This window comes from Oreochromis niloticus, linkage group LG16 (assembly GCF_001858045.2).
Source record: "Oreochromis niloticus isolate F11D_XX linkage group LG16, O_niloticus_UMD_NMBU, whole genome shotgun sequence".
NCBI classification, from domain to species: domain Eukaryota; kingdom Metazoa; phylum Chordata; class Actinopteri; order Cichliformes; family Cichlidae; genus Oreochromis; species Oreochromis niloticus.
Window position 1 is genome coordinate 26,006,892 of NC_031987.2, and position 26,217 is coordinate 26,033,108.

The 26,217-nt window shown below is 39.5% G+C and overlaps 2 protein-coding genes and 1 non-coding gene across 5 annotated transcripts; 1 reads left to right on the plus strand and 2 right to left on the minus strand.

The window, feature by feature from the left end:
- Positions 1-288: 288 nt before the first annotated feature.
- trnal-caa (transfer RNA leucine (anticodon CAA)) lies at positions 289-397 on the minus strand. The gene is made up of 2 exons: positions 360-397; positions 289-334 (listed from the first exon to the last, which is right to left on the minus strand). It is a non-coding gene; the product is annotated as a tRNA-Leu (tRNA).
- Positions 398-649: 252 nt separating this feature from the next.
- dhrs12 (dehydrogenase/reductase (SDR family) member 12) lies at positions 650-4,751 on the plus strand. Of its 2 annotated transcripts, none has more exons than XM_025903496.1 (10): positions 650-851; positions 1,374-1,507; positions 1,605-1,687; positions 2,022-2,114; positions 2,204-2,285; positions 2,648-2,709; positions 2,800-2,904; positions 2,995-3,085; positions 3,212-3,349; positions 3,862-4,081. In XM_025903496.1, the coding sequence occupies exons 1-10, from the start codon at positions 796-798 to the stop codon at positions 3,873-3,875; spliced, it is 858 nt and encodes a 285-aa protein (XP_025759281.1). In that variant the 5' UTR covers positions 650-795; the 3' UTR covers positions 3,876-4,081. The 2 variants fall into 2 exon arrangements, with proteins under 2 accessions (XP_025759281.1, XP_003454954.1); XM_003454906.5 differs by lacking the exon at positions 3,862-4,081 and adding an exon at positions 4,270-4,751 and having other exon boundaries at positions 651-851.
- Positions 4,752-5,064: 313 nt separating this feature from the next.
- Positions 5,065-25,553, minus strand: wdfy2 (WD repeat and FYVE domain containing 2). Of its 2 annotated transcripts, XM_003454905.5 has the most exons (12): positions 25,245-25,381; positions 23,565-23,632; positions 18,310-18,383; positions 17,087-17,141; positions 16,081-16,231; positions 13,991-14,103; positions 12,787-12,913; positions 12,154-12,259; positions 10,709-10,810; positions 9,472-9,602; positions 9,261-9,369; positions 5,065-7,850 (listed from the first exon to the last, which is right to left on the minus strand). In XM_003454905.5, exons 1-12 carry the CDS (start codon positions 25,379-25,381, stop codon positions 7,821-7,823), a joined length of 1,203 nt encoding a protein of 400 aa, XP_003454953.1. In that variant the 3' UTR covers positions 5,065-7,820. The 2 variants fall into 2 exon arrangements, with proteins under 2 accessions (XP_003454953.1, XP_019208503.1); XM_019352958.2 differs by lacking the exons at positions 9,261-9,369; positions 9,472-9,602 and having other exon boundaries at positions 25,245-25,553.
- Positions 25,554-26,217: the final 664 nt, after the last annotated feature.

Genomic DNA, 26,217 nt, shown 5'->3' on the forward strand with positions numbered 1-26,217 from the left:
TGTGATTATGAATTAATTACCCTGAAGGAGAAATGTGCGGATTATAAACTACGATTCTGTTTCCGTATTTTATTTTTGACCGTAAACACGGTTTATTAGTAGTATTAAAAATGCATAGTAGTCTTAAAACATGTCAGTGTTTTAAGACTGTCGGGTTTTTTCGTTTGCGGAGAAGGGACGATAATGTATCCTGTAAGATAACATGTTATGTAAACGTAACAGCAGACGTAGCAGACGAAGAACGACGAAAGAAAGCAGCATAGCCCACAGAAAGAAAAAAAAAGGTATTGTCAGAAGTGGGATTCGAACCCACGCCTCCATTCGGAGACCAGAAGTCCCGTTTCACAGGAAGGTTTAACCTTGAGTCTGGCGCCTTAGACCACTCGGCCATCCTGACAACTCTGCCGAGCGAGCTGAAACAAACACTCATATAGCCACAACTCACTGTGCCACGATTGTGACTGCCAGAGATGCACCGAAGAGCCATTTCTCCTTTAGGTTCTTTGACATCAGTTCAAACTGAGCTTAAATTAGTTTGTTTAAATAAATGAATGGTTTATTTCGCAGCTGTTTACGAAACTGCAGTAAGCGAACATATCCGCCAGGGGCAGTATACATACGTTATGAAATATACTTCCGGTGCTTATACACGTGATTCTCCGCCCATTTCTCACTACAGACCTCTGCTTACTACATAACAAGCTGCAGTCATCCTTATGAAACGCAAATACTGGACTGTGTCCACTGTTAGGGCGACTAAAGAGCGAATTGTGTAGAGAAGCTGCGCGTATTAAAATGTCCTTTTACAGGAATACTGTGTGGTTTGTCAAAGGACTCCAGGAGTATACAAAGTAAGTGGACAGTTTCCTTTTCTGATGGGACTCTATTATGTAGTCAAATGACTTGTAGTGTTAATTGTTTGTGGTACATATAGGCTACACAACCTTCCGACACGCCGCCCAAAGTTTAACCACGTTTGCTTTGTTAGTGATAGCACTCGGTTACTGCGCGTTTGTGTCCTACAGCATGCTACAGGTAAACGATTACACAATGCTGCAAGCTTACCGTATAATCAAGACTACAACCTCTGTAAAAGATGTTTGAAACAGTAAAAGTGCTTCTTACATATGTAACTCAAATTAACACAGTGGATAAAGACATGTATAAAGCAGGGGAGTGGTCATATGGAAGAAGATTGTTTTACTTGATAAATGACCCAAATTATTACTCCGTTATATCTAGTGATTTGCTTATGGTATGCTTATTGTATCCTAGTAACCACACCCAATAGTGATGACACTGTTACATCACTGCATGTAGAAATATGGGTGACAGTGTAATGTGCTCACTGAACTCCTCTTTGCTCATACCAGGAGTGGCTATGAAGCAGCAGCAAAGCATTTTGTTCCAGCTGACCTGGATGTAAACTTGAATGGAAGGTCCTTCATGGTGACAGGTGCCAACAGCGGGATAGGGAAAGCCGCAGCGCAGGAAATCGCTAAGAGAGGTGAGAGTCTCACAGCTGACAGAAGGCAGTTTTCCTCCTTCCTGCTGGTATTTGTGTGTCCATTGTTTGCTGATAATGTTTTCATTTGTGTCTGCAGGGGGAACGGTTCACATGGTGTGTCGAAACAAGGGGCGAGCAGAAGCAGCCAAAGATGAAATCGTTGAAAGCAGTAAAAATGAGGTGAGATTTTAACCGTGCATCTGTTAAAATCTCTGTTAAAATCTGAGTTATTTCTTCTTCTTCTTTATACAGGAGCTCTCTTGTAGTTACGTTTACCTTGTGCAAATTGAGGTCCCCGAAATAAAGTGAAGCTTCGCTTTTTCTTTAATAAAAATATGCTCACATGCTTGTTTTTTTTCCCCATCAGATTTTTAAACTTATCTGTCAAGAAACGTGAATGAAAATAAACCAATCAAACAAAACAAACTAGATGAGAATATTCATACCTGCTTTTCCACCCAATTAGATTAGACTTAAAACTAACCCACACCTTTATTTTCCTGTCTACTCCCAGAATGTTCACGTCCACATTGTTGACATGTCGAGCGTGAGGCAAGTGTGGGAGTTCGCGCAGAGCTTCTCACAGAACAACACACTGCATGTGCTGGTGAGTAGCTGCAGATACGTTGTGGCTCATCTGCAGTAAAAATATTTTAATGTTAACGTTAATCTCAATCTGTTTATGGTGGTTCTCAGATCAACAATGCAGGCTGTATGGTCAACCAGAGAGAATTAACTGAGGAGGGTTTGGAGAAGAACTTTGCCACAAATACATTGGGTAAGACAAAAAAACGTATTTCTGATGCATGTTCCAACAACAAAAAGGAATCGTAACTTTGTGTAAAATTATAGTTTTCAACATTTTCTTTCCTGCAAAAATCACTTCTCAGTACTGATTGTAATTCAGATGGTCTAAAAAAAACTTACAAAACAGGCAAAATGTAAAATATTAAGATTAAAATAAGCATTTTGTATTTAAATTTAGGGGAGGTGACTGTAATGATCACTGCTGTTGGCCTTATTTGACAAATTATGTTGTTATTTAATGTCATTTCTGCAAATTTGCAACGAAAAAAAGTATGTGAAAGACTAATTTTGGCTATAAATAAATACTCTTCTGTGCGTAACTTTGTTTTTCAGGTACATACATCCTCACCACTGCACTGATACCTGCACTGAAGAAGGTCGAAGACCCAAGAGTGGTGGGTTGAATTACAACAGCACAAAAATAAATAACCAGGATGCACATATGCACGACTGAAAATGAAAGATTTCTTCTGTTTCCCCTCCAGATTACTGTCTCCTCGGGTGGCATGCTCACACAGAAATTGGACGTGGACGACCTCCAATTTGAGAAGGGGACATTTGACGGCACCATGGCCTACGCTCAGAATAAAGTAGAGTGACTGACTGAAAGATGTAGAGATCTACAGAGAAATTGTTGTGGTATTTATATTGATATGCATTTTTTTTTCTTTGTCTGACAGAGGCAGCAGGTGATCCTGACAGAAAGATGGGCTGCTCAGCACAAAGAGATCCACTTCTCCAGCATGCACCCTGGCTGGGCAGACACACCAGGTGAAGAAAAGAAAGGATACTTTAAAACTTAAGAATTTAACTGGAAGACAAAGTTTTTCATTGAATAACACGTTTGACAAGAGAATGTTGTGTCTGTGACTTAAGGTTTCAATTTTCTCTCTGTAGCGGTCCAGACCTCCATGCCTTCATTCCACGCTAGGATGAAGTCCAAGCTGAGGACGGAGGCCATGGGAGCTGACACCGCGGTGTGGCTCGCAGTGTCCGCAGCAGCCGCCAAGCAACCGAGCGGGCTCTTCTTTCAAGGTCAGGAAAAAACTTGCAAATATCTAAACATGGTTTTCTCTGTAATCAGAGAGAGAAACTAAGGAACTTGAAGGGTAGCATTGTGTATTAAGCACTTGCTAATACTTTACTAATGCTTCATTTGAATGACATCTGTATCAATTTCAACTGGATTCAACCAGCAGCAGCAATGACTGTTCCCACAGCTAGGACTTTAATATTGAGGCCGCAGAAACGTTGTCTAGAATTATATTACGCTTTCAATCACACATAGGGAAATCCCTCCATATTTCTTCTTAACACTCAGATTAATGGACTTATTTGGGTCCCTGTCCACCCAAAAAATTCTAGCTACAGTCACACAGTAGTCTGGGAATTATGAGTCTTTCATAATCTCGCTGTAACGAGACTGGCGCCTAATCAGCTCACCAGACTCATCCATACTATTGTCCAAACACCTCACATTCCCCGTGATGATCAAGATGATTGCTGCAAAAAGTTCCAGCACTGAAATTCTGTTGTTTCCTCTCTAGCTCCTCCACGATAGTTGACGTTACTGCAGGCAGTAGAACTGTCTGCGCTCTGTCAGCTGGTAGAGACTGTCTGTTGCCAAGATTGTAACATGCAGAAAAACCACCGATAGATTTGAACACCTGGACCAGGAGCAATTTCACTTTTTGCATAAATTGCAAGCGAAATCAACTGAAAATGAAATGAAATTTGTAATCACAGGTTATTTAGTTTGTTGGAAAAGTTTAATCTTCAATAAAGTGATTCATGAGCGTAATTGTAGCTTTATAGTGTTGATCAAAGATGGTACCGTGTTCATGTTTCTGTGATGCTGCAAAACTCATACATTTAAACTCATTTTTATAATCGATCGCTTAAATGGAACACAGTTTTGCGTTATGTCTCATGTATTCGCATAAAATGTCTTCCAGATCGTAAAGGGGTGGCGACACACTTGCCCCTCGCCTCCTCCCGGTCAACACCGCAAGAGGAGGAGAAGCTTCTGGCAGCGCTGGAGGAGTTTGCCCAAAAGTTCAAACCTTAATACCTCAATAAACACTTTCTGTAAAAGGAAAAAAAAACCAAGCACTCCTCACAGATTATTACTAATGTTTACACAATCTTTTTTTAATATACAGAAAAGCTTCGACCTCCAAGAACAACCTTTAGTTAAAATAAAGAAAATTTAAAAAAAACAAAATAAAACACAATCTAGTGAAGTAAATACGGTTGTTTATGGAAAGATGACTTGTACTTTATTTTTGCTCCTTGGTTAATCAAAAAAAAGAATGAATATACTTCCTATTTGTAAAGCTTATGAACATTTATACATATATGTACACACTAACAATTATGCATTTTAATTTATGTTGAATTTCTTATCTGATTTCATTAAATGAGAATTTTACTTGTTTACTTGCAGTTTATTCATAAAGGGTTGTGTGCACCTTTGTTTCTGGTGTATTATGGCTACTTTCAAATGTAATTTTTAAAGACTTTTCTTCCTGGATGGATCATCTCCTTTTGCACGTGTTATGTGTTGCAATACTCGGGAAAAAGGAGAAAGTCTGTGTTGCTGAGCAAAGTCCGATGAAGCTGCTGAAATGAAGACTCCAGTTAAAGTCGTCGAATATCTGCCGGTTTCAGTTTGCAGTCAAAGAACTCAACACTGCAGCAAGAGCCCCAAAATCACAGCTGCAATCCAATAAACAAACACTGAAGTCAAATATAGTTGAGCAGGTGAATACCTCCTCTTTTAATATGTAATTTATACACACAATTACATTGAAGGACACAACAACAATTGTTTTCTTTCCTGGGACAGAAACACAAACCACTGGCCAAAGACGGATTTATTGCATCCATTCATTTTGAATGCAGAAATCCTGTATTAGTATCTAGAAAGATGTGCATCTCCTGTGCAGTCTGGGTTTTCACATCATTGTGAAAACCCAGACTGCAATTATCATTTCCACGTGCATTTCACATGATGTCAGCAAAGAAAAAAGCTGCTTTGTTGCAGTTCTTTGGATTCTTTTGTACTCCTGTTCCACGCAGGCACCACATTACATTAGATTCAGTACAAAGTGAATAAATGAGCTTGCCATGCATTTGAAATAACACCATTTCTATAACGGAGCTAAAACACTGGTAGGGACCTTTAAAGTCTTAGTACCCAAAGTTTCACATTCACGAGTAAACAGCTGCTATACTTTTATTTGTGGCTGTAAAGTGATGTACAGTTTTCCATCGTTCTATAGTTGCAGAAAATCTCATCTTTGGAAAATACTCCACTGGGCTTGAACTGTACGAACATTAAGAATAGTTATCGGCTGAGCAGATCATTAAAGCACAAGTGTAATGATAACTAAAGACATACTTAGTCTTCACAGCATGAACTTGAGATATTTTTGCTTGTTGATTCCAGTGCATCGACAGTAAAGTCAGTCAGTATCGAGACTTTTAAAAACAGTAACAATGGGAACAAATCAATGCAAACCGTGTTCGTTAGCTTACTTTCTATTCTGGTACATGTGTATGCTGCCACTGACGAGCTTGATGATATGTGCTTTTGAATGTCAAAAACGTTTAAACCACACTTACAATAATAAATAATCTCAGAAAACAGTTCCACTGCTGTAAAGGACAGGAAGTACAAAATGTCAACTGGCTTCATGCTAGATTACACAATCTGAAAGGTGCGCTCTGCACATCAGTGGGTTTAGATAAACACTGTGTGTGCTTACACTACAACAACAAGAGTCTGCAGTATCATCAGTATCCTTGAAAACTTCCTAACCTTATAAACTTTGGATTTCTTGCTCATACTGTCAATATATTACAAAATTGCTTGTTCTGACATGATACAGAAGCACGGTGAGGTTGCAAACCAAAGAGCATCCATTTGCCTGGAGTTTTTTACCAGACCAGTATGAAAACGCCACGAGGTCTGCATGATATCCAGTCTTTTAACACTCAGTGGACTGGGTGCATCAACATCTGTGGTTTCTAGAGGCCTCCATGTGTTTGCACACCAGCATTACAGTGAGTACAGAAGACATAAAGCTCCTAATGTAGGTAATGTAGTTTATGCAGGGTTTTTTTTTTTAAAGTTGTTTCCATCCACAACCGTTTTAGCATAAATGTGAACTAAAGCTGCGCTTTATGCTACTTCTTCCCTCTAGTGGTTGATATCAGGTGTTGCAGCCTAAGAAGAAGTCTCCCTCAGATGATACTGTCAGGTCAGACCAGACGGAAAAAACAACAACAAAAAAAAAAAACCTGATTTGTATGACAAGCGCACACAGTGTGAGTGATGTGAAGCACCTGAGAAACAGCACACCTGCAGACATTAATGACATGCTCACGCGCAGCATTTACAGACAAGGACAAGAACATCTTCAAGTGACACCCGTTTTTTTTATTTTTACTGCTCGAGGCTATTTTTATTTTAGGTTCTATTTTTAAATCTGTAAAACACCCAAATGTTCAGTGCTTACTATGAACATATTGTATTTTCTGCTCTTAGGACACATGTGAGTGCCGTTCTGCATTGATAATTATACTAAAACGATAAAATAAATGAAATAGTTGGGGAAAACCTAAAAAAAAAGATAAAAGAAAGTAAGTTTGTGAGAGAACTGGGCAGTTTGGAGGCTCACGCTTTGCTGCTATTTCAACTACAAACATTTTTTTGTATTTTCAGTCTGTATATATAGACAACAAAGCCTAGTGTCTGAGGGTTATGTCAGTATGTTATGCCAAAAAGAAGACATTTGGTGTTAAACAGGTCAGTGTGACAGTTTAGGTTGTCACTATAACAGGTGGCAGGTTCCTAATGTTAAATGGAATACAATAAAAGGAGCGTCACTTTTAAATTCTCTGTCTGCAGAAGGTAAAAAACAACACGTGCAGGTCTGAACAGCTGCTGGTGCAAATGAAAATGATAAGCTCCTGTTTTGTTAAGGATCTGCAGCCAGTTCAGTAGGAATGCACGTTTGATTTTGCCAGTCTGTTTAACAAGGTGTTTCACATGTACAGAAAGTGAAGTCTGGGTTTGACAAGTTCCCGCAGTGCAAGCAGGTTTCATAAGACTGTTTCATGAATTTCCAGTTTGAAACTGGAAAGGAATGCATGGAAATTAAGCAAATGAGGTGTGTCGATAACTTACAAAGGGAAATGCCTCAACCTTTCGCACACTGTACAGACACATATATGCAGAGAGAGAGCCGCAATCCACCAGCAACTCTCTGTAACCTTGTGTCAAACAAAGCCTGTACGGTTCTCAGGCTTCACTGGCCTGCAGTGTCCTCGCTGTAAATGTTCAACAGCCACCGCGCTACACGTTAAAAAAAACGCTAAATTTTATCCAGATGACATCGATCCTGCTGGAGCTCTCACCCTGTTTCTCTTCCCAGTGGTACTGGCACCTCGACAGTTTGTCAAACAGAGATTTCTGCTGACTGCTTGTTATCCACAGATCTCAGGACACCACAGGAGTCATGTCCCAAAGCTGCAGACAAAACACAAGTAACCATCAGTCCACTTAAACGGAAACAGTTAAAGCTGTGTTTCTATAGCTCAGACATGTGCAACACTATCATGCTGGAACAAATCATAATCTGATTGTTGGATGTGAATCAGGTACTCTATGTCATTTGTCGACTTTAACTAATGCAATTTTTAAAAGACAGTAATTTAAGTGTGGAAACATTTTTGACTAAATTAACACATTAATTTTTTAAAAATAGGAGAACAATGTTTGACCCAGTAGCTAGAACTGGTAATTAGCAGGGAGGCAGTTATACAGTCAACAGGGTGGGTCAAATAAGAAATACTGTGACGTACATTTTCACTTTGTTTTACAATATGATTACTGACACACTGGGGCCAAATATAAATGTTTTTATGAAGGAACATGCGGGCACTCTAAATCGACTCCTCCACATATTTGACTTTCCAGAGTGGCTACTTAATGACTCTCCACGGTGGAGCTCAACAAATAAATGACAAAAGGGCAGAAAGCAAATTAGTTAACTGAACTGACACGTTATTAAAACGGAGACCAGAATGGAGAAAACCTGATTTCTGCTATTTTAGATTATATTCGTGCAATGCATCGAGTACTGCAGAATAACTCAGTTGTGATTACAGTTACTCTGCTATTCATATATAAAAATAGACAATTTAATTCTTAAAAGCAATGTTTGCACAGGTGTTATATCTCCACATAAAGGCTTTGCAGTCTTTTTCAAGTATTATTTTACTAAAGGGAAAATTACATTAGTGCATAGTGCAAAGAACTACCTGTTCACCAGCCAAACACAGTGTGAAAGCTCAGTAGTCACTACTTTAGTAGCTCCCTGTAAGAGGGGTCTGACTCTTAAGCAGCAAATATTCTCCAGCCCACTCTTCACCAGCCAGTCTCCAACTTTGTCTGTCAGAGCTGCCCGAGAGGCCCAAAACAAATGTGTTCCCTCTGAGTGACTTTGGATTCTCCAAGCATTTAATCTAAATACGCAACACATCCTAATGTAAGGTTTATTAATGATTGTTAGACTGAAAGCCACAGTGTAGCACAGTTTCCAGCTACCTGCAGTGTTTTATAGGCTTTCACATGCTCTGGATTTCCTTAAAAATAAATAAATATATAAATCACTGAAACTTCAAGCTCTAGTTTTGTTTAAGACTTGACTACCACCTGGGACACTGGGGCAGTCCCCCCTAAAAGAGCAATTATAGCATTGATTTTTGCATAAACAAGCACATATTACATTAAGAGCTATTATAGAGCCCCAAAACAGCTGAAAACATAACCCTCATGTCTGAATGATCCGAACACCTCGCTAAGTGTTCCTGTCTGTGCCGCACGCCTTATCTGAGACTCTCAAACACAACAGACACTCCTTGTACTTTTCCAGACCTTGATAACCTTGTCAGTGCCAGAGGTGAGCAGATTTCCAGTGGTGGGCTCGTAGTGCATGTAAACAATGCTGTGCTTGCTGTCGTGGAAGGTGGCTGTGGGTGCTCGACTGCAAGACACAAAGGCAGCGCCAGCGGTTATAGTGTGCGAATCACTGGGAAAGCTACAAAGGCTCAGTATATGACAACAACAGAAGCTGATTGTTACTCACTCCTCGTCACTGATGGACTCGTGGCAGCTGTCACACACGCGCACCTCGAACTCGAACCCCATGAGGGGGATGGTGGAGCGTTTGGACGAACATTTGCCGCACACTGCCTGGCCGCACTTCCTGCAGTGGTGCTGAGCGCACAGGAGGATATGAACATGTCAGCTTTCATTTAACATCTTATTTCTCATCAAAGAAATGGAGATGTGTCTGGTTTTTTTTGTTTTGTCTTACAATGAAATGTTTAGCAAATTTATACGCCAAGTCAAGGCCAAGTTTTGAACTTTGTGTTTCGAAAGCTACAAGAAGATACTGGTTGTGATGCATTTTTATAATTCCTATCCAGCAGACAATCTCTCTCTCTCTCTAGGAGACTGTGTGAGGTCTGCAGACAGCTGCAGCACACACACTTCATCACAGCTGTAAGTCTGAGTGAGACTTTGAGGAACGTTAACATAACACTGACCCGTGTCCAAATAACAGAATCAAACCAGCAATGTTAACCATCCAACGTCTGAAACCGGCTTAAATCAGACCAATTCAACTCATTTCCAAGAGTCCACACACGTGTTGAAACTTAAGGTAAAATGTTCTCGACTTCTCTTTTTATTATAACATCTGTATCTGCATTCACATAGAAGCTAGCATTAAAAATGCGAGACCACCAACCTGGTAAATTTTCTTGTTTTGACACTGAAGTTTTATTTCATCAGCTGCATACAGCTTAAAGCACTCTATACACATTCCTCAGTAATGCTGGAACATTTTTGTGTACAGTCAAAACTCTTTGTGTTTTTTCCCCCCTCCAGTGCAGTGAAATAGAAACACCAACATTACAGCGCTTTGTGTTTGGGTCCCGCTACACAATGTTTCAAAAGACTGCTGTGCAGTCAAAAAAACGCCTATTACTGTATCTTTGAACTGTGATTCGCACGCACACACACACACTTGGAACGAGTAACCACAACATAAAGCAGTTTCTGAAATTGAGGCAATAAAACAGCCACAGGATGTTTGCTTGCCATTAGCGTGGCAGAAGTGAAGAGTTATAGAGACTCGTTTGTTAGAAAGCCATTTGGAATAAGTTTAGAGAGTGGCTGAGCTACACATCACTGAATCTGCTGCAGCAGAGAAGCTGACGCGGTGTTAGTTATGATATATTTGATATATAATAACTTGTGTTTTTATAGAAGAGTGGAAATAAAACAAGGTGCTCGGCTAACGGGCGTGTGCGCAGTACCTGCCGTAGGCCGATCTTCTTACTGTCCCACATCTGTTTGAAGTTCCAGAAGAAAGGCTGCTCACACTTCTGACAGGAGTCGCTGTCCAGCCATTCTGGGGTCTGTGGAAACACACATTTCAAAACTCGATTGATTTCCAATATAAACACTGGAGAAATGTTTAAAATGAATTATCTTTTCTTATATTGCTGACCCAAGAGAGACTGAAGCTTTTTCTACAAATTAAGGGTCAGAAGATGGTTTAGCCTAGTTTAAATGTCGTGTTTATTCAGTAGATCCCAGTTATTTCCGTTCCTACGTAAATAAAAGTGTAAAACGATAAATTATAGTCAGGGAGGGATGGAGATGTTTATATGTTTTGCTGTACAACAGAAATAAATCTGCCAAATTCACTCTGACAACATGACATCAGGAATCAGGATACTGTTATTTTTCCAGAACAAAAACACTTCCCCCTAACCTTAGTCTGTGTAAAACTACATATATACACACAGTTGAGGACTACACTATTAGCCACCCCTATGAAACATTCTTTGAAGGTTTTCGCAAAATTGCTTCTTTTTTTTTTTCTTTCTTTCTTTTTTTTTTTTTTTTTTAAACAGAGCAAGATAACATTTCTAAATGTACTAGTTTTCTTTATAAAGCATAATTTCTTTCTAATTATTTAAGAAAAAAACAAATTACCAGGGTCAATAAGAAAACTGAGCTTTTTACTGAGCCACTGCACGAACCGCTGCTGTACAATGATGTGCTTTAACTGAACGTAACATAAACACAACCCCCCCCCCCCCATGTATATACAAAGTTATCACAGTGTTTCAATAACTGGAGTGAGAAGTATTATCAAGAAATGTAAAGAGAGCCACAGTCAGAACAAGCCTGGCAGAGGTAGGAAGTCAGAGATTTCAAAGACTCTGCAAAGAAAACTAAAGACCCCAGCACAACTGCCAAGGCTCCGGTGAACGACTTAGCCAAGCTGTTATTTTAAAGATGAAAATTTGGAGCAAATTACAGAGACTGTGGCACAACAGAACAGCGAGGCAGAGTGAAAGTGGCTCTGATTGAATATAGAAGCAATTAAAGCCTGGAGACTAGCAGAGCAAAGAGGGAGACGCCGAATCTAGACTGTGTGAGCATCTGAACGACAGAAAATCAAAGAAAACTCTGCTAATCAGGTGACCTTAATTGGAGCTCTAAAGAGAACTTTTCCCCCCCAAAGGATCTGAGAGAACAAACATCAGCAGTTTATCCTCTGAGCCGATCTGCATCACAGAATGTGCTTCCCTGTAAAACATGCAGGAAAGCACCAAGGGAAAAAAGCATGCCATTACACAGCACACATGACATTTCCATATTTTGTTCACAAGCTGTTGCAGTTCACACATCAAGCACAAGCTTGTGTTTGTGCGCTGACGTCACGCTGCTTCAGTCTGCTCTCTCTCACCTCTTGCCGTGTTACATCCATGTTCCAGATGACGATGCTTCCATCTGAGCTGCAGGAGATGAGCTGCCGGGTGTGTGAGGCGTAACACAGGCCCTGAACTTTGTCACTGTGGGGAGAGCACAGCAGTGAAGTGGGTGTCCCGGTATGCTGACATAACCAAAAGTGCTTTGCATTAAACTTCAAGAAACAACAAGTTAAAATACAAGGTAGCAGCTACACTGAGTTGGTCCTCAAAGCTTTTCAGTGGGTGAAAAGGTTGTTTTTGAAGTCAAAGCACATTTTTATAAAATGCTCCAAGAAGAAAAACATTTATTTAGCAGCTTTTAACTTTTAGGAGTCAATAAATGTCTTTGCTCAAAAAAAGTGTAAGATTCCAGAGTCTGTTTATCGTCCCCTTATGAAATCAGAACACTGTTTTTCTCTGTTTATTGAAGTTTGCTCTCCTGCAGCCTTCATGTTAACTTCATAACATTACATTTGAACTAGTCCTTCAAGCTTGAAGTGAGTGCAATGAAACGTTACTAGGCATAATTTATAAACTGAGTAAACATGACAGAAAACACACAATTACATTTCCATCAATACAAAACAGCTGAGTATATGTAAAATTTATCGGCTAATGGAGATCCTTACTTGTGTCCTTGCAGTTCGATAGCGGTGCCTTTGCGTCCGCCGATGTCCCACATGATGATGGAGTGGTCCGAGCTTCCGGAGAACAACACCCTTGTGACCGGGTCCCAACACAGCGCCGTCACATTACCTGACAAATTTACAACACAGACAAAAGTGCCTCTGTCAGCTACGCCACATTATCCTGCAGGGTTCACTGGGAGCTGGCACAGCTTTACTGACATTTAATAAAAACCAACTAAAGGTTCAAAAATCCTTTCACTGGCTTGAAGTCACTGTTGTTGGACCTCTCGTCTTTAAACTCATTTGGATGTCTCTTTATTATTAAATGGTAAAAACACATTTTTCTTTTGCCTTCTCTGTTGAAGCAGACTGCATCATGACAAGTTCCAAAGACTTTCTCGAACATTTAAAACCACCGGGGATGCACAACTCTGTAAAAATCAATGCTGAGCTGCGTCAATAAATCTGCAACCTGCTGGAGGACAACAGGCGAAGACAAACGAGGATACTGTGTGAACTTACTGCAGCTGCTGTGTGAACACACATTTATGAGAATGCTCCCCAAAATACAACTGAATTCTAAAATAAAGATTTAATTATCATACAAAGAAAAGCTGTTACTCAACTGCTACATAATTGTTTTAAAGTGGGTTTGGTTTAAAGTTTACAGATCAGAAAGTAATCACCAAATATTGAAAATATCTGCTGCTGTGATCCACATTCTGTAGAAGCTCCTCTCTCTCTCAGATCAGTGAAGAAATAAGAAAACCACACAAGCAAAAGATGCTGGCTTTTTCTCATAAACTAATATTCAGAGTCGGGAGCGTATTGAAAGCAGAAAACTGAGCGAAAATGATCCGAAACATAGCTGAGAGACAATTTGTACAGACAAAATTGGAATAAATATTTAACAATGTTGTGGCGCAGGCAGAGCCGGCAAGAGTTCAGAGCTTCATTACTATGCTAAGATTGCCACCAACAATTATTTTCAGTCTTGATCAATCAGCTGAATATTTTATCAATAAATTATTGAATTATTTATTTAATACTGGTAAATGTTAACAAAAATCCCCCTCGGCTCCTTGTCATCTGTTAACACTCAAAAAGCCAAACTAACAGTGACAGTATCAGAAACCTGATCAGCTGACTGATTAATTAATCATTTGTGCTTTAGTTTGAACAGTTGGTGCTTGTGTGTGGGTACCAGTGTGTCCTTTGAAGGTGGTGACCAGGCTGCAGCTGTCCTGCTCCAGCTTCAGGATGGTCACCTGACCAGACTGATCCCCTACGAAGGCGTGTCTTGTCTCCACGTCGAACCTGGGTCAAAATTAAGGTCAAGCTTTCCTGCTAAACATGCACTCATTCAGATCCTGTCACACAGACCAAACAGATTCACAACAGAGCTGTAAATTTCACTGCTCACAAAAATCCAGAGCCAACTCTGTGTAAACTACTACATGAAAGCTTTGAATGAAAGCACGCAGAGGCAGCACCACAGCGACTGTCAGCGGAGGACTCTCAGCTGTTTCACCGGCTTCCTTCAAAGCCCTCGTCTGACCCGATTAAGTCACGACTGAACCAAATCATTACGTCGGCCTACAAAGAAGATGAGGAAACCCAACAGTGGAAACAATAACCTAAAGATCCAATCCACTTCCACTGATTTGTCCTTTTCTTTCTGGAAATCTGAGATTTCACATTGTGCATAACTCCCAGTAAGCACAGAAAAGATTATTTTAAAGTGAAAGGATATTACAACAGATCTACACCGCTGGCTTGTCTGTCCTTCCCAACGCCGCAGAAAACCAATAAAATCTTTATTAAACATTAAAAGGGCTGTAGCAGTTTTTAAAACTCCCCCGACTGTCTGTTTAACCATTTTTCAGCCTTAATGTTGCTACAGCCGGTTAGCCACATTGAGCTGCGGTGGTTAACGCCTGTTTAAAGTATGCTAAGCTGGTGAGAAATGAAACAGTTACACGCTGGTAAAGAGTGAACAGGAAACACATCAAAATAATCTGATTCTAGGAAACGATCAAATCATAATAAAGTGATCAAGTCATATTCTTATTCATTACCCTAAAAGGAAAAACTAAAGTACAAATTGTGCATCTGAAGAATCATTGCACACTTGACTATTAACCATATTTTCAAAGTTTGTTGAGTAGAGTAGATCCTCTACATGAAACATTAGAATTTCTTTTGCTGCTCTTAGGTCTGTTTTCAGCGTAGCACCATTTTTGTTTAATGATGGCTTTTGTACTTTAATGGTAAAAAGAAAACACTGTCAGTTCTAAAGTTTAGCATAAAAAAATCTGTTCCTCAGCAAGTCCTAAAATTAGGCAAACACAACCTCAGGTGAACAATACATGTCATATTACATCGTCATTATGTATTTAATATCAACTAAGAACAACATTTAGAAGCAGTGTATGAAAAACTGAACCACTTTTAGCAGCACTAACTGTTTTCTGTTTGACTTTATCAGTCTCTCTTGTGTGGTTGTGGAGACGTATTGGCCCACTTTTCTTCACATCTCCTTTTTTAGGCTACGCTGAAAATAAAACTGGGAGCAAGATAAGATGCCTCTTTTTTGTTACTTTATATTTATCAGACCTACAGCAAAAACACGTATAACTAATGGTAAACAGCATGAGGGCACTTTTTCTTTGTTGTTTCCAAACAACAAAGCCTTCAGCCACCTGCACAGTATCAAAAGGCTTGCTTTAGTTCAAATAAGTGCAGATTTGGTTAAAAGGCTTCATGCACTATGACGGCCATTTGAACAACAACTTTTGAAACAACCCAAACAAAAAACAGCAAAACTTTTAAATTTAGACTTTTCATTTTCCACACTGTTCCTTTTTCATTATGTCTAAAATCCCTGAACAAATAAACGCCGCTGCTGCCGCTGCTCTGAATCTCCTCTTGCCATGTTATGTAGACAGGTTAGCATGTTGATGCTAAGAGGATACCAGCAGTCTGATGACCTAATAGCAGGCTCATTGGTATGGATCAGTGCCGCTGCTGAGCACTCACACAGCCTTTCATGTGGCCATTACAGAAACCTACTCAGACCGTTTCCTTGACAACAGCATGACTGATGCCTATTGTTAGCCCTTCCCATTAGTAGAAACTAACTGGAGGCTAATTTCAATTGCCCTGTCTTATGTTGCACTGACCTTAAAATAGACGATGTCATCAAAATAAAAAGACAAAGGCTAAAGAATCAAAGCTGGCTCGTCACTTCCCACTCGATCCACTCTAAAGACAAAGCTGGGTGTTAAAGGATACTGTAGTCCTGAGACCCAGGCTGAGGTGCGATATGTCCCCAGCTGCTGGCCGCTCTCTGAGCAGTGCCAGGTGAAGTTTTTGTCCTGCCCCGTGCTCAGCAGCCACTCCATCTCCAGCACAAACAGCACCACTGTCACCCTGCCCTGATGAGCTACGCACATAAACAAAAATGAATTAATTAAAATGAGAGTAGTCTACAACAAATCATGGTCATCATGAAAGAAGACGATCAAGCACTACTGCCATCGTCAAAGAAAGCAGACAAATGAAGAGGAAGTTTGTGCTTGACACTGATGAAGACGTATTTTTATACATTTGTACAGTTGCACAATACACTTAGCCACATGTGACACAAAGACACATCTTCACATACGATCAGAGAAACATATCATAAAGGTCAACTATAAATATTTCTCTATATCCATAAAACAAATAAATAAATCTTCTAAGGGTTGTTTTGGACACCTACAAAATAAAAAGCATGCAGTATAGTGGAATCTGTGGAGGATGCATATAGAGATTGATCACTGGTGCTCTGGTCCACACTTAGTGAGTTATGCTCCACAGAGAGGCATGAATTATGAACACAGCCAGAGAGCAAATACTCCTCAGGCTACAAAGCCTAAAGTACAAGGATGTGAGTGGACTTTATTAACTTTGAACTGCCCAGAATTGGCAAAAGTAAGAATACATAACAAGTAATAATAAACGATGGCAGAAATAAAGCTTAAAAAAAAATCACTTTTAAAGTGTTATATTTTTAAGGCATTCTAACACCGACTGTAATAATAACAACTTTTTTTTTTTTTTTATTTAAATGGGGCAAATCATAATTTATTTATAGAGAAAAAAAGCCCCTTGTCAGTCTTTTCTGGGGCAGTGGGGGAGGTTTATTCTGGGTATTAGTATGGGTACAAGGCATTTTGCCTTCTGAATGCAAGTTTCAGCCAAACCCCAACAGGCTTTAACAGGCAATATAACAGCATTCTTGCTCCTTCTGTCTCACCCTGGTAGGTGCGTGCTGGGGTCATCTTGTTGTAGTCTTCTGACAGAACGAACTCCTGAAAGAGAGGAAGTGGAGATAACTGGTCACCGACTGAAGTTTCCAGCAACTTGGTAAACACAGGAAAAAACTATGTTGCTGTGTTTAAATTACATTTGGCCAAGTACTCAAACAGTTCTCTGCACATCAGAGGATTTCTGCAAAATGTGCACTGCATAGCATGTATAAGTGAGAAATAAGTACTACTTCCTCAAAAATGTAAAGACAAATGACTCATAGATCAATAAATACAAGGAAGGTTCTTGTTCTGAAGTTTCCACTGAGGTCAACACCCTTAATAAAACACTTACGGGAACTTACAGTAAGTTATGAGGTTGTTCTGAGATGAATCTCCAAGAAAAGTTCAAATCACGTGCTGGCTTTATTTTAGGTCAGCAACAAAACAAGAAGTGGACAGCAAATAATGCTACATCTAAACATAGAGTGACCTGCACTGCTTAAGGTCAGAAAAGAAACTGCTGTGTTGCTAGAGACTTTTGTGTTTATAAAAACATAATGGTTACTTTTTGGGGGTTGGAGCTTTAACTGTAAGGAGTAGACCAAAAGAAAAGTCTGGTAAAGAGGTGTTGCCCTCAAAGAACAAACAAACAAAGAATCTTATTAATAAATTGCATTATGAGCTGCGTGAGGCACTATAGGAAGGATTATCAAGTGACCAAGATCACAAGCATTCTTCCTCTGATGAGCATGAATCAAATAGGTAGATCTGAAGGAACTCGTTCAGTTAGATAGCATTGTATGGTACTGTGTGAGAACAGCAAATAAAAATGAGAAGTGAGATTTATTCTCTGGAGAGCTTTGCCACAGTTTGTCACAAACGAAAGCTATTCATTGCCACCGTAAGAAAGATCAGAGGGGACAAAATTGCTATAATGATGATGATTTGCTGGAAGAGATGAATTCACATTTAAAAAGAAAAAAATCTCGGCTGAGTGGCTAGATAGCGTGCTTCAGGTGAGGACAAATGACTTCAAAACACAATCAAAGCAGATCAGGTTTGTGAACTAGGGCACTAACATTTCCACTAAAACAAAAGAAATACAACTACTCCATTCATTTGATTATAACACCACCGGCAAAAAAAGGAAATAGTTTGTCACAGAGGAAGGAGTGAAAAAGCCAGAGGTCTGCATTTAAAAGGGAAGCAGGATGTTGGCTGGACTTACACAGATACTCCCAGTGTCCATCCCCACAGATAGCCTCCTGGTCTCAGGGTTAAAGGACATACAGGAGCTTGAAGCTGGAGACACAAAGACACACAACAACAAAGGTTACAATTATTACTGACCTAACAGATTTTTGTGAGTCAATCTGTAAGATATCAGTAAAATCATAAGGATACTTGTGCCTTGTTTCTTAACATTGGTGACATTTGTTTGACATTGTAGCAAGTGTCAAGGTTAAATCACAAGCTTTTTTTAGCCTATCAACTGCATCTCACAGTCCTTTCTCAGCTGACTGGGTCATGTGACAGAGCAAAAGAGATGCAACTTAAAGGTACAGAAAACTGATGACTTTCTTCAGCACTGTTAGCCAACAAACCCTCAAATACACTGGAAAAAATTCTGACACTGGTTACAGCAGCTATCGATACATGTGAGAGAAACTTGTGCCATCTAACAGTGAGATTACAGTCTGTCATCAACTCTATTCCCTTGCCTCAGAGTCCTCCTGCGTATAGTGTGTAGGTGAACCTCAGCGGCTGCCACCTCATTTTAAAAATCCAAACCATTCCGGTCTATAAAGCTGAGCTGGCAAACTTCACTGAACAGAACTCTCTCTGTAGGGAATCTAAGCTAACACAAATAATGGACGCTTCACTTATTGTGCCATGGTTTTTCTTATTTTTTATTTGAATACAGCACGAGGTTCATAAGGTCTGATTTCGGCCTCATCAATTGTTAATATGCATCTCCCGTCTGATCCAATCTACACCAGGAACATTGTTAAATCATGTCCTCAAGCTATTAAGCTAGACTCTGGAGCTGTACTGAATCATTTTCATTGTGTTCAAAGGCTTTCAAACTACCATAGGCTTCTCTCTGAAATGAACAACACTTCGACATTCAGAGCTGAACAATGGTTGCTGCACAAAATACAAATCACCAGTTTCAGAGGTTTTCATCTCCCATGTTCTTTTCTCATCTCATCATCAGCATTACAATTAAAAAGAAATAAACAATTGTATTCTCGTTCATACGGTTTTCAAAAACAGCAATTTTTACATTTAAATATGACAGAGCAGAATAAAATGCAAGATGCCAGCTGCATCAGATTAAAAAGAAAAAGGAAAAACTGAATCTTTGTATTGTCAAGAACGACAATACTACTGTCAAGACATCAAGCAACAGTTTATTTATTATAAAAAGCAGAACATTGCGAGTTTGAGTCTTGCACAAGTGAAACAATGTTTATTTTATGTTCTGTCTATCCAGCCATCCATATTCTTAACTGCTTGTCTAACCCAGGGTTTGGAAAGGGCTGGAGCCTTTCCTGCAGGAGGGGTACACTCTGAACAAGTTAGCAGTTTTATATGCTTAATTTCTGAGAAATTACAATTTTAAATCTAAATATTTAAAACCCCCAGTGTGTGTTTTAACCCAGGGAAAATGATTCCAGAATTTATGTATTGTAGATACTTTATGGTGACTGTCTAACTACTTTGGAAAACAGTTTGTTGCAATTTCCTGGAAGAGCTGGCTGAAAGTTTTAAAAGCCAAAAAAAGAAAAACGAAAGAAAGTGCAACCAAAGTCCCTGCAAAATTACCCAATTTAGGTTTCCAGAAAGCACTAGAAATATCGAAATGTTGGAAAGCAACATAAGGATGCATAGATGCAATCAGTTTATTCTACCTGCACTATAGCCAATAGTCACTTTCCTTTGCAGTGATTACTGAGCAGTTTGTAAAAATTCATGTCAGGGTTGGTAACCACAAATATTTAACTAGTGAAGCCTCTGGCACTGCTATTGTTAGTGACAGATCTTGCTGATCACAGCATGAGAGTTCCTTCAGTTGCACAACTAAAGAAAAAAAAAAAAGGGACCAACCGTCACTGTCATGCACAGAACAGAAACCGAATATTAGCAATCAATAAGCAATACTGTTTGTAATAAAAATGAAAAGAATGCTGTTATTGTATGCCACATGTACATAAATAGGATCTATTACAGCAACAGCTGCTCTATTCTTGTTCTGTTTGTTTTTTAATATAATTTGGAAACTTTTATAGCTTTATCAAATAACTCTATCATAAGGTAATAAGTGGTTTTTAAAACTTAGGCAAAAGCCACTAAACACAGACTGTATATAAAAGATGGTCACAGCCATTGCACTATCACTCATTGATTTGTGTACCCTGTATTTTGAAGCCTAAACATTAGTGGTTTGGCTACTGCCATGTTGTATTTTGCCATAAATGATTAAGTTTGGACAGAAGGGTAAACTACTAAATTATCAGCTAAAGCTAGTATGGTTAGGGTGCTGTGTTCATAAACCGCATTCAACAACAACAGATAGTATAAAACAAGGATGTAGCGTTCGGGTCAGAAAAATTAAGCCAATAAAGAAGCACCTAAAAACCTGCATTTTGTCTGGAGGCCACCAGATGGAGATAGTTGTGGTTGCAAAAAGACTTCAGTCCTGTAGAAGTTTATGGGAAAACTGCTTTCTGACTTGATCTCTGTAAACACTTTCATTATGAGTTTATGGGCACAGTCACTCATTTTGGGTCATACAAAATAAAAACTGTTTTGTAAAATACACCATAAGGCATATCCATGTGTTATATACGGTCTATGGGCGGAACAAATAGGAACAGATACCCTGCTAATTCGTGCTAAGTAAGAGATGAATAAAATCACCAAAACTGGTAATAACGAAACCTCTTGTAACATTTTTTGTCATGATGTTATTTATCAATAATTCTACTAAAAATGCTCCAAATGGCACCACAGACATGCACTTCAGTAACTCAGATTAGCAGAGGTGAGGCTGAGCTTACAGCTGGAGGCTACAGCTGCCAATGTTGGCAGACCCATTAATCAAAGCAGCCACTCACTAACTGTAAGCCACAACAAAAGGGGGGAGTTAGAAGAAGAAAAAAAAATCAACACCTACACAACTACAAACCCATCTCCAATAATGCTGAGATGCTGTTTAAATGTAAATAAAAAATAATCCAATGAGCTGCAAATCTCATAAACACATATTTTATTCACAATAGAACATTACTAAACATCAAATGTTTAAATTGATACATTTTTATAATTTCATGAAACGTATTAGCTTATTTTGAATTGATGGCAGCAAAATGTGACAAAAAAAAGTCGGAACAGGGGAAACAAAAGGCCAGAAGTGTAAAAGGGAACGTTTTGGTGGAGGAACATTTTGTAACTAATTAGGTAAATTGGCAACAGGTCACTAACAAGTGCGTCACTGAGAAAAGGAGTTTCTCTGAAGTAAAGATAAGCAGAGGTTCACCAGTCTTTAAAAAATTGCAAATTTTTAACTAATTTCAGAATGTTTCTCAACAGTACATAAAATCATTAAAAGATTTAGTGAATGTGGAGAAATCTAACAAGGAACATGGCCCAGAATCAATACTGGATGCCTCTGATCTTCAGGCCCTCAGGCGGCACTGCATTAAAAACAGACATAATTCTGTCATGGAAATCACTGCATGAGGTCAGGAACACTTCCACAAATCACTCTTGTGAACACAGATCACCGTGCCATCCACTAACGCAGGTCAAAGCTCAGTCGTGCAAAGACGAAGCCATATGTGAATATGATACAGAAACACTGCAGTCTTCTCTGGGCCAAAATACATTTAAAATGGATAAAGTGAGGCAAAGTGGAAAACTGTTTTGTGGTCAGATGAGTTGAAATTTGAAATTCTTTTTGGAAAACACTGACACCACATCCACAGCCTCATAAGTATATTAGTGCCTAATATACTGAAAACTATATACAGCAATTGAAAACTATATAAAACCTGTATATACAGGTTTTAAAGCAACATATGCTTCCATCAAGATGACATCTTTTTCAGGGAAGGGCTTGCATATTTTAGCAAGACAATCCTACCCAGCATACTGCAACTATTACAACAGCATGGCTTCATAGTAGAAGAGTGTGGGTACTGAACTGGCCAACCTGCCATTTCACCAAATGAAAACCTTTAGGGCATACTGGAAAAACCCCAAGGCTTCTTAACAGCTAGAATCCTGTAATAGACAAGAATTTGCCAAGATTCCTCTGCCCACGATCCAGCAGTTAGTCTCCACGGCAGACTGTTGTTTAAAGAAGAAGGGATGCTACACAGTGGTCCTGTCTCAACTTTTCTGAGACGCGCTGCTGCCATCAAATTCAAAATAACAGACGATTTTTCTTAAAATGGTACATTTTTGTCAGCTTAAACATTTGGTATGTTTTTTTTATGTTTTATTATTATATGAAATATGGCTTTATGACATTTGAAAATCAATGCGTTGTGTTTTTGTTAATATTTTTTACAGTGTCCCAACATTTTTGGAAAAGGACTAGTGTTATGAAAAAATTAATTAGATAAAGATATTTATTTTAAAAAACAACAACAACGATCTGTTGTACCAGCCTGTCAAAATATTAATTTCACTGCTGGTATTGAACATTTTTACATGGAAGTCTAATGGGATTGATTCTGTTTTGGACAGCGCCTCAAGTGGCCACTGTTGGAACTGTCTCTCTTTTTCTTTATTTTTTTAGCACTTCCATGTTGGCTTCACTTTTCAGCGTCAGAGCTTTACACTTCCTGCTGCTTTTACCTTTGAAACACAGCTCCACCCACTCATCAAGGCCGCTCCAGTCTGCACATGTGGTCATCTGTGCATTTGTGTGTTAAGCGTTGATAGGCTGTTACTCGCGAAGCATAACCAATATATTAGTGCTGTGCCTGACACCTCAGGGCGACGACAGCAGCCAGAGAGAGGTAGCTTTTTACAGTAACGCATTTTACAGCTAATCTGTTTTATCGAGACTCGGTGGAAACAAGAATGATACTGATAATCTGAAAAATGTTAAGCATCAAGTCTGGTTGATCAAAGAGCAGAGTGACCTCCACATTTTCATGTGTCTCTGAAAGGAGGAGTGTGTGATTCATTGTGTCCATCATGTTGAGTCAGTACACTCACAGCGGAAGCATGTACAGAAACGGGAGTGAACACGGGCCTTTCACAGAAGAATGTGTCAGCTGAATAACTGCTAACAAAAGAGCCATTCTTGTGCTTTTTATGATTTCTTTGATTACACTAAACAAGCCAGTCAACCAGCTTATTCATAAATAAATATTGCCTTTTTTAAGCATACTGACAATTTACTGATAAGTACTGTTATGCAAAAAAAATGTGCCAGTAGAGAAAAAAAAAGGAAGGAATACCTACATGGCATTGTGTGGTAGATGCTGGGCCAGTACTGACCGCTGTCTCTCTTCAACCATACCCGAATAGTCCTGTGGGATGAAACCAACAGAGATTAGTCCTCAATGCATTTGAAGTGAGTTACATTCTTGGTGTATACTTCGTAACACTGCAGGTAATCAACTCTAGTTTGCCAGAATTTCTGAGAAAACGGAAATATATGTGACGTGTTTGTAGGTTTCACTACCACTGATAAGGAAATCAGCCTGTTCTCCAACACTCTGGAGGGGCACAGGCAGATCCAACTGCCAGTTCCACCAGAGGAAGTACTGGCATTTCCCCCAAAAGGATACATGCATTCATGATGCCCAAAATATCATGACCACCCATCCTTAAAGTGCTGCTTAAACCTCACCAGATCCGTTAACTCCTCTATGTTGCACTTGCTGCATATCAGACTTCTAGCACATCCTGTCACTGGTTTGTGGTTTGACTCTTGTCAGCCCAGTGTCAGTAGCCCCCTCACAAGGAAGAGGTGCTAACTTAGTTATCTGACCACAAAAATCTGGATCTTATCAGACTTGCTCAGGTCTTTACACCTGACAGTCTGCACAGCCCAGATATGAGACAAACAATGGTTCTAATGTTTTGTCAGCGGTGAATGCGGGTAAAAACTTTCTCCTGTGACACTGAACAACAGCCCGAGCTCCCAGATGACTGACAGTCACCTCACTGATGTACTTGTAATTTTTTACTACACCACTCAACACTTCAATTTGCAGCAATTATTCTGCACTGTTCTCTTTAGGAGTGACATATACTTCTGTGTGAAATGTAATGGGAATAAAATCATCTGTGCTTAAAACTCAATCACAGAATCCACTGAAAGGCTCATTTCCCTCGCAAGTCCACATGGCACAAAGACTTATGACACTTCTATTTCACCACCTCCTTTTCCATTTCGGTGAGTACTTAAACGCGGTTTGTTCTAGCAAATTCAATGAGCATATCCCCTGCTTAAACACCCCAGTAGATACCTATTGTAGTCCTAGATGGCTAAGTCGCCATGGATCAGGGATATGCATCATATAGCTTAGGTGGCATATAGGACTAAATTTGCAATTGGTGCAATAACTGAGTTACAAGGACATTTCAGAACATGCCGCCTCAGCATATACAGGCTCACCATCACCTTCACATAGATCTAAGTGGGATAGACGCACACTCTTGGTACCCCAAAACAGCCCCAGGCATGTGCAACAAAGAGTAAGTAAGGGGACAGACTACAGCAGCTTTAATGCCTCAAAGCTGAGACATTCTGTTATATATAGCAACTCCTGGTGCCATAATATGGGAGAAACACTCTAATAACACCAATGTTTACGCTGGTTCTTTTTTTAGTTATGTCTAGCTAACGTTAGGGCAACCAAACTACGTGTTACTGGCTTGGAGCTAACACAAAAAGAGTATGATTTACAGCCGTTAACTAGCATGTAATGGTGTGACTGTGTCAGCTGACACTTTTGTAAAAATGTTATTGAACCCTTGGACTGTTTCAACATATTTGGAAACGTTACATGACACGGGGGTGGGGGTCCACTCAATGAGTCCAATCAAGAGCAGCAGAAAAAGGGGCATTATTGTGTCGAATATTATTTCTGGAGGTTAATTTGTGCTTTAGCCAGCTTGCAGAGCGCAGCTTACCTGTCTTCAGACACGCTGATAACCCCGTCTTCTTTGGGAATTATCACCGCTGTGCTCACCACCTCTTGGAAAGCATCGATTTTGCTCAGGAGGCAAGGCTTCCGAGCCTGAGGTTGAGGCTGAATTTCAGCCGCCATGAGCTGGTGATGCACAAACCTCCGACTACGGTCCTGGCTCCGAGAAACATAACACACGGGGGTCCGACAGCAGAGCCTCGGCTGCTAGCTAGCTGTCAGGCAGGCAGCTCTCTGTTGTGACGGCGGGCAGAGGCGGTGCCAGTCAGCTGACAACAGATACGCCACCTACACTTGCACACATACAGCACTTCCTTTGAACAAAATAAAAGTCCTTAGTTGATTTCCGCTTTTGGATTTTCACAACAAAAGCGTCGACTGCCTGAACGCTAAATAAACAGAGATACGCTTTTATTAAAATATAAAACGATACGATGACAATATCTCAAGTCTTCTACGCAAAACTAATAAAGTAATATCAACAAAACGTTTTCTAATGAGTCCCTCTGCAAAGTGTGGCTATACTACTACAACTTCTGCCATACAAGAAAGAGTTAATCGTTTTGAAGCAAACAAAGCAAACAAAGCAGTTTTAAATGGCGGTGTTGAAATATTTAGAGCAAATACTGTTATGTTAAAAGGTGCAAATTATGACATGTCAATTTCCCTTTACCAAAGGTTTATAAAATGTGACAAATGTCTTCACTAAAGGGGTGCCACAGTGAGGTCGACAAAAGCTGCTGTCCCGACTTTTAGACACCGGTATGGCTCAGGGTGACCTATACTTTATTATTAGTCGCATTATTTCCCATAATGCGACTTTCTTTAAACTAGTTACGTATTTTTTTTATACGCCACAGATATGGTAGTATTTGTATAATGTTATTGATTACTATAAATAGCCAGTTTGGACATGAGTAGAGCTAATCTTGATGACTGAACTGGACTTTAGAAATAAA